Source organism: Rhineura floridana, chromosome 5 (genome assembly GCF_030035675.1).
Source record: "Rhineura floridana isolate rRhiFlo1 chromosome 5, rRhiFlo1.hap2, whole genome shotgun sequence".
Classification (NCBI taxonomy): Eukaryota; Metazoa; Chordata; class Lepidosauria; order Squamata; family Rhineuridae; genus Rhineura; species Rhineura floridana.
This window is the reverse complement of record NC_084484.1, coordinates 58504109-58512619: the sequence shown is the minus strand read 5'-3', so window position 1 is coordinate 58512619 and position 8511 is coordinate 58504109. Positions and strand designations below refer to the sequence as shown.

Here is an 8511-nt window from a genome sequence, read left to right as displayed (position 1 = left end):
GATGTCCACAGACCAAATCAGGACAGGACAGATGCATCCATCTCTCCATAGGAAGGTAGGTGATTGACATGTGAGTGGCCCTGTGCATCTGGCAGAAATGGCCCATAGAGGGTGAGCCAGTTTTGGAAGTGGCCTTCAGGCTGAAAAATATTCCTTACCCCTCCCTTACACAATGAACCAAGTGACTTCTTTAGAGTAGGGTAATTGATGCATTATCAGTCAAAAAGTATTTTGAAATGATAAAAGTGATACACTGAAAGCTTACTTGTAGGTGTTCTGATGAAAAAAATATAAAAAATTTAAACAAGTACTGTAGCACATAACCTATCCAGGATTCTTTTAGAATTACCCACACTGCATAACATAAAAGCTCTTCCCTCATCACATTATGTGCTAGAAGTGATAATTCAAGGCAAGTGTCAGCCCCTTGGTTCCAGAAGGAAAAGAATAAAGATATATTCAACACAGGGTAGACTTCAGTGGCAGAAATCTCTTGCACACATATCCAGTGGCCATCAAGAGACTACAACTGTTGAGTCTGAATTTGGCTTCAGTATTGGAGACAGAAATTCCTCAATCCAGTCCTGAGCAAGTGAGTTATGGGTCACTTGCTAAAGGGAACAGAAAAGAGGATGACACTTTTTTAAAAAAGCAGCAGGAACAAAGCTTTGGAGAGGAAAAGGCAATGTAACAGATGCTTAAATGCTCCCTAATTGTCTAGCCCTGTCCCTTAATTGTCAAGGACTGGTAGAAGCCATCCTGTGGTTTTTCAGTTAACTTGGCTAGCAAAACACAATTTCAGCCTCATCAAGGAGCCACGTGAAGTTGAAATAGTAACGTATATTAAAACCTAGCATGAGGTTGAACATAGCTTTATTTTACAGAGATCTAGAAGATTTCTCATGTTTTACATTTGATTTGCACGCAAGAAACTTCCATCTTGGTGAACTTCAGCACCTCGCACATAAACACTTCAATATCTCACATTCATTTCAATCAGTCTTTCTTCTAATGAAGATATTTTACATCAGTAGCTTGTTTCTTTAAAAAAAGTTAGGGGATTGAAAGTGTCACGCCCTGAGCCACCCTGCAGGTGCATTTCCAGGACCCAATTCCCAACCCTGGGCAATTGTTCCTGACCAACCAATCCCCCTTGCCAAGGCTGTGCAAACCAACACCAACCCTGCAAGGTAGGAGATAGGCTGCCACCACCCCTTAATCTGAACAACCACTCTGAGTCAGGGGAAACCCAGAGCCCACATATAGTTCTGCCAGGGATTTCTAAGGACAAGAGGCAGACAGGCACTCCTTGTCCAGAAGCCCCAGGCAAACCCAAAACACGGTAGTTTGTGGTCAATGGCTAAGGTACCAGGTTCAGAGCCAAACTCGCCCCCCAGCAATGAACACACATGGGTAAATAGAAGCAGCTTTATTGAATAAAATATAAGTCCACAATTAATAGCAGCAAAACAGTTCCTTAAAACCTACACCAGAACAGGGGTTAAGGTAAACATATAAGAGACTTCAGACACAATCAAAAATAACAAAACTAGCTATCCTATCCTACTTACTTGAAGAAATAGTAGTTGTAAATCTCACCTCTCCCCAGAGAGGCATAAGTTGGGTAGTGAAGACAGTGGAACCCCAGTTAGGTAACCATCCATCTAGATGGAACCCAGGGGAACAAAGGCTATAGGTTTCACCCCCTATACTTAAAGAAAACCCCCCAGCAACAGTTCATAGTCAATTAGCCAATCAGGAGGCTTTCTAATGAGGTAATGCTTCCAGAAGCTTCTTCAGTTTTTGCACCTAACAGGCCCCTTCCTTCCCCCCAGATCTCAACTGTTCTCAGGCCTGCTTGTCCTTGAGTGCCAGGCTCTCATCAGATAGCAGAGATGACCAGGTGCTGCTTCTCAAGCCTCTTAATTAGCAGCAGCTGAGAAACAAAACTTAAAAGTTTTCCACTCACTCAGAGGCCCATCTCCTCCCAAGATGAAATCCCCACAATTCCCTGCATCAGAGCCATGTTACATTAACCATTCTGAACCATGCTAGAATTTCATGACAGAAAGTACAAGTGGTGAAGCTGCAAACTGAAATATATCACCACCATTAGCCTCAGCCATTACCATACATTAGGACTGTGATGCTTTCTGTATTTATAATAAAATTCCACTGATGTCAGTGAGAATAACTTAAAAGCACATGTGGCTAAGACTGCACTACACAAGAAGCCGATTCACATAGTCACTCTCTCATGACCATGAAATTACATGGTTGCTTCCAGGACTGGCCGAAGGTATTTTGCTGCTTGAGGTGAAGAACTATTTTATTTATTTATTTGAGTTATATCCTGCCCTTCCTTCCAGTAGGAAACCCAGGGCAGCCAACAAAAACACTAAAAACACTCTAAAACATCATAAAAACAGCCTTTAAAATATATTATATCTTTAAAAACATATTAAAACAAAACATCTTTATAATCATTTAAAAACAAATCTTGAAAAGCAATTCCAACACAGACGCAGACTTGAATAGGTCTCTATTTAAAAGGCTTGTTGAAAGAGGAAAGTCTTCAGTAGGCTCTGAAAAGATCACAGAGATGGCACCTGTCTAATATTTAAGAGGAGGGAATTCCAAAGGGTAGGTACCACTACACTAAAGGTCCGCTTCCTATGTTGTGTGGAATGGACCTCCTGATAAAATTGTATCTGCAGGAGGCCCTTACGTGCAGCGCACAATGATCAACTGGGTATATAAGGGATAAGATGGTCTTTCAGGTATTCTGGTCCCAAGCTGAATAGGGCTTTGTATACCAAAACTAGATAGAGCCTTGAACTTAACCCAGTACCCAACAGGCAGCCAATGTAATTCTTTTAGCAGCGGGGTGACATGTTGGTGATACCCTGCCCCAGTGAGCAGTCATGCCACCACATTTTGCATCTGCCCCATTCCATATACAGAAGCCTACCAGGCTGGTATCTGAATCTTGCTTCAGCACTAGTGATGAGATAGCATTCTCCATCTTCCCTGAGGACAAGCTACCTAGCTTAGGGGGCACAAGGCTGGCCACATGGCACGCACACAAACGGCTCTGTCCAGCACCCCCTTGATGCCACTCTGTACCCCCTAGCATCTGCCACCTGAAAGGGCTGCCTCACTAATAGTAGGGGCACCTACCCTGGCTTCTCCACCATTATAAAGCCACATTAGAGCAGGCTAGGTATGGAGCATGGATATGGTTATGAGGAGATCAGTCTCAGCTCAAGACGATTAACAGAATCACCATAGGGTAAGGTCAAGAAAATGGCTGGAACTTGTGAGAGAGTTTGTCCTTTATTTCCATTACTAAGAACCACTTCACACTTGCAACCCCCAGTATGGTCAGGGAGCCGCAGCCAATCCCAGGCCTATGGAGCATGCCCCAGGATAATATACACACAGAGAAGTTGGCAACTTAGGTGCTTCATCCTCTAACAAATTCAGAGAAGCAGCATACAAAATTACTCAACACTTTATAGAATTTGTGTATTTAAACATTAATCTTTATTTTAACATTATTTGAAAAATAACATTGGGAATTATTTCAAGGTATTGTTCAATAAACGGTATGGAAATTCAATACCAAAAGCTAAGATTCTGATATTATCGTTGTAACGGAGTCTCTTCTTGCAAGATAGGAAAATGTAGCGAGTTTTAGAATTCCTGTGACTGAGTATCTTCTATGGCTTCTTTAGGCAACATGGTCTTCTTGGGAAGAAGCTGGGCATGGATGTTAGGAAGAACCCCACCTTCAGCAATGGTCACACCTGCAAACAGCTTGTTCAGCTCTTCATCATTCCTCACCGCCAGCTGGATGTGGCGTGGCCCAATTCGTTTTCTCTTGTTTTTGTCAGCAGCATTGCCTGCCAGCTCCAATATCTCTGCCGTCAGATATTCCAGCACGGCAGCCAGGTACACCGCGGCTCCGACACCAACTCTTTCTGCATAGTTCCCCCATTTTAGGAGCCGCCTGATGCGGCCCACTGGAAACTGCAGTCCAGCTTTTGCAGAGTTGTTTTTCCTGGCTTCATTTACAGGTTTTGCTGGCTTTTTGCCATGCCCAGACATTCTAGTTCCTGTAGAGACAAGGAAGGAAGGAAGCTGTTACCGGATAAATCAACAACCCCCAGTTCTACAATCACTAGGTAGATTTATTTCTCAGATGTGCTGCCCACTCATATAAAAATAATTCTGTTTATTAAAAAAAACACCCTAAAACTCCTCAAATAACTTAATTCAGTCCCCAGTAATAAAGGGACCATCTCCTCACAATAGTGAGGCTGACCCATTAGGGCAAAGTGGGCACTGCCCTATCAACCTCGGTCTGCCTTCAGCCAGCCCCTATCTGTCTTCCTTCTTACAACCTGTCCAGAGCATAGCACTGCCAGCCAACTTCCTCCTCCTTAGTCTTAGAGTTGCCCCCTGTAGCTAGACTTTGTTGACTCATAGAATATTAGCAGAGCTTGGAAAAGTTACTTTTTTAAACTACAACTCCCATGAGCCCCAGCCAGCATGGCCACTGGATTGGGCTGATGGAAGTTGTAGTTCAAAAAAGTAACTTTTCCAAGCTCTGAATATTAGAGGTAGAAGGGGCCTATAAGGCCATCAAGTCCAACCCCCTGCTCAATGCAGGGATCCAACTGCCTGTCATTGGCTCTGCCCACTGCCCTATTTGTCCCAATGGGCACCAGCCACTACTGCTTTCAGAAGATGCACAGGCTGGGTTGTTTTCATCAATGTGTTGTGCAATTGTGGGGCACAGCCTCAGGATAGCAGCACTTTCTCAGACAAATCCTTCCATCCCTGACAGCTTAATATCTCAGGAAGGATACAGTGCAGCGTAGATGTTAGAGTAGGACTCGAGAAGCCGAGGTTTGAATCCTCATTCATTCACAAAGTTCACTAGATGTGCTTGGGCCAGTCACTATCTCTGAGCTGAACCTATCACATTAGATTGTTTCAGTGATCAAACAGGGGTACCATCATAGTCATCCTGAGCTCCTTAGATGTGGGTGGGATAAAAACATCAAACCTCTCTTCAACAAAACCAGCACCAGTATCCAGCAAGGTCACAGCCAATAGGACAAGCGACAAGTAGTTAATCAGTACACACCATATATTTAAAGCACATGGCTTCCCCCAAAGAATCCTGGGAGCGGTAGTTTTACCTAGTACTCTTAACCAACTACAGTTACCAAAATTCTTTGGGGGAAGTCATGCAACGTAACTGTGTGTATGGAGCCCAAGTTTGTTAGAAATGAAGTATGCATACTCAACCTTTCCCCCCCCCCTCCAGCAATCTCTGTGTTAACTATTTTCCCATGAGGAATAGCAGTTTGCTCAAAATATGTTAGGAACAGTAATAGCTTAAAAAAGCTTGGTATACCCACAGGAATTTGGTACCACTTGGAATTTATTGTGATTTCCATGTTACACTTACAGAGGCCTGTTCGAAACTGACACTATTTTGCAGGTGGGATTCAACTGCATATAAGAAAATTCAGTTTGCACAGTTAAAATTGATTTGGTGCTCTTGAACAACAAACTTGCTCCCCCCCCAAAAAAGTCAGAATGAATTTAAAGTAAGGAAAGTAATGGGAAAATACACTGGAAAGGGTAGGATAACTATTGCTTGATATGATATCTACAGTCTCCCTAGAAACAAATCAGAATGAATACTCAATAAACGCAGGTCATCTGAAAGTGACTAGGGTGTCAAATTTTTACTAACTTTTTTATTCCATAAGTCTAAAAAACAAGAAAAGTTCGGAGACATTTATGATGGCACCCATTATACAACAATAGCAATATTTTGAGCATAATTGGGAGGACAGCATGCTTATCAGTAGTTCTAACTGCATTTCAGGCAGTTAGTATTTCAGTCGCTTTTCTGTTAGCTGCCAAGCCTGCATTAGTGAACAGTTGAAGCAACCAGGAGGAAAGGAGAGTGTATGAATTCATGGCTCTGGCCATCACCAGCCTCAGCCACACCCACTGCCAGCTACATTGACATACAGCCCACCACCACCACCACATGTGGTCCTTCTGGGCAAAAAGGTGGCCTGCCCATTTTTAAATGCTCCAAGAGCAGATGCAGTCCCTACATCACCCATTTTACTCCTTCACTCCAGCCCCCCCCCGATCTCCCCACCTTGTGTCAACAGTACTCTAATATTTGCTTCCGAAGAAGCAGGAAAGAAGCACTGGTGAAGGAATCCCGAGTGGAAGAAGACACTTACTGCTTTTCCCCATGTCTGTCACAACAGTGTGAAGTTCAAATTTCCTTATTAGAAGGGCAAGCAATTCGGTCTTATGGGTTATATAAAATGATAGTCCTACTCAGAATAGACCCACTGAAATTAATAAACCTAAGTTAGTAATGTCCATTCATTTCAATGGGCGTACTCTGAATGGGACTAGCACTAGATACCGCCCTATGTTAAAATAAGCCAGCTAATAGTTTATCAATAATAGTATCAGTCAACATTAAGTCCTTTATAGACAGACTTGTATTTACAGAAATTGACAAAATATGTTGCATTAAAGAGATCTGTGCATATACCCAAAGATACTGCAGAAACCCTATTTATCAGACACAAAAGAGCCACCCATTCATAACAGAAGCTACTTTTCAAGGGATAAACTTACTTTTTGTTAGATATACCACATGCAGGAAAATCTTCTGTAGGTATCATCCAGATCTTTCTTTGTGCTACTTTGTCTTTCTCAGTATAATTTATTCTCGTATTTGTGTCCTAAAGGAACAAGGGATGTTCTTTCTATCAAGAAATGAGACTATCCTATTGAATGTTATAACAAGAATACCATCATACCAAAGCAAAAAAGGGGGCTTGCTTTCAAAGGTTATCTTAAGAGCACTACAAACTCACTCTTTCAAGTATTGCCAGCCTAATTGATCTTTTCCTCTCACTTTTGAGCTCTTCAATTGTAACACATTCATTAGCAATTTCATTTCAGCTGAAGTCGCATCAGTAACTTGAGCCAATCACTCTCCCTGTACAGCAATTAGCACAGTAGACTAACATGCTCTAGAGGGGTCTCAGGATTCCCTGGTAAACAGCTTTATCACGTAATAAACTACTTATTTCCTGTTTGATAAATGTTCTGTTTGATTTGCTGTTGTTTCACAGAACTCTGCGTTAAAATCAGATATGTAGAGCTGGTAGTACAAGGTAAGTTAGTTAGCACTTGTAGGAAGAATGAATCTCTTACACCCTGATCCGGAACACACTTACATCCCATACATTTTGTTATGACCTTATAAAGTAAGAAGACAATTGTTCTCTTTCAACTTTTGTTATGGCTCATAGTTAAAGATGTTGTTTCTATGAGCTCAGATGATTGAAAGATGATGGTTGAATTTAGCACAGATGGCTTTTGATGGCTGGTGGACACAAAATATACCCTACCTGTTTGCCTGGGAACCATAGAGAAGAGTTGGAGAGTTAGAATGCAGTCAGTAAAAAAGATTGTTTAACTTAGGAATGTAGGAAATGCCTTATAATGAGTCAGACCATTGGTCCGTCTAGCTCCATTTTGGCTACACTAAATATCTGCAGTTCTTTAGGGTTTCAGGCAGGGGACATTTCCAGCCCAACCTTGAGATTCTGGGGATTGAACCTGGGACTTTCTGCATGCAAAAAAGATGCTCTGCCACTGAGCTATGGCCCTTCCCTTTAGTATCCGGCTGACAAAAAGGAGTCTTGTGGGGTTTCAAGAGCATACTGTTTGCTTTTGAGGGAACTGACACTGCTGTGTGCTAACATTGTCACTCTGGGTATGAACCTGCTTCTTATTACTCAACCTTCATATTTTTAAACGAACAGATTTATAACATGGGTGTAAGTCTCTAATAGTCTCTCCTCCCAAGGAAATTTACCCTGTGAAAAGCAGCCTCTGGAGCACCCTGCCACACAGAGAAGTGGGGAGCATGGAAACAATATCTTGTGGTAGGATAGTGATACATGGTGACCGCAGGACTTCACTACACAACAGCTACGTGTGCTTAGACTGAGTTATTGTGTCAAGAATAAATCTGGCCTTGTTACACCTTCATGCATTTCAGTGAAATCTATTAAGTCTACTGTCCTAAACCAATTTAGGACCAGCTGGTTATTTTTTGATAACTTCAGTAAGAACCTGGGACAAAGAAACAAAGCAGGTGTACTCTTTCATGCTACTTATCCATGCCACCAAAAACTTCACTTGTTAAATTTGTCATACTACCAAAGGTTGGGGAGGGGGGGGAGAGTGAATCCAACCATATTTTCTGATTGAAAGGGTCACTGATTTAAAGATAAACATACTGTACTTCAAAACAGGATGTGTATTTTTGGGTTTGTAGCCTTAAACAGAAGGTAATTCAACTGAAATAGTGGTGCTATGAAATAAATGTGATTTCTTTCAGGGGTCTGGGAATTAGGGAAGGTGGCATCTCTTCCTTGGAGA

General features: G+C 42.0%; 2 protein-coding genes across 2 annotated transcripts in view; one reads left to right on the top strand and one right to left on the bottom strand.

The window, feature by feature from the left end:
• RPL31 (ribosomal protein L31) overlaps nucleotides 1–8511 on the top strand; it is a 277352-nt gene that overhangs the window by 52821 nt on the left and 216020 nt on the right. The window lies entirely within an intron of this gene.
• On the bottom strand, nucleotides 3524–7186 carry LOC133384920 (histone H2A, sperm-like). Its single transcript, XM_061626839.1, has 2 exons — nucleotides 6691–7186; nucleotides 3524–4118 (listed from the first exon to the last, which is right to left on the bottom strand). The coding sequence occupies exon 2, from the start codon at nucleotides 4108–4110 to the stop codon at nucleotides 3697–3699; it is 414 nt and encodes a 137-aa protein (XP_061482823.1). The 5' UTR covers nucleotides 4111–4118; nucleotides 6691–7186; the 3' UTR covers nucleotides 3524–3696.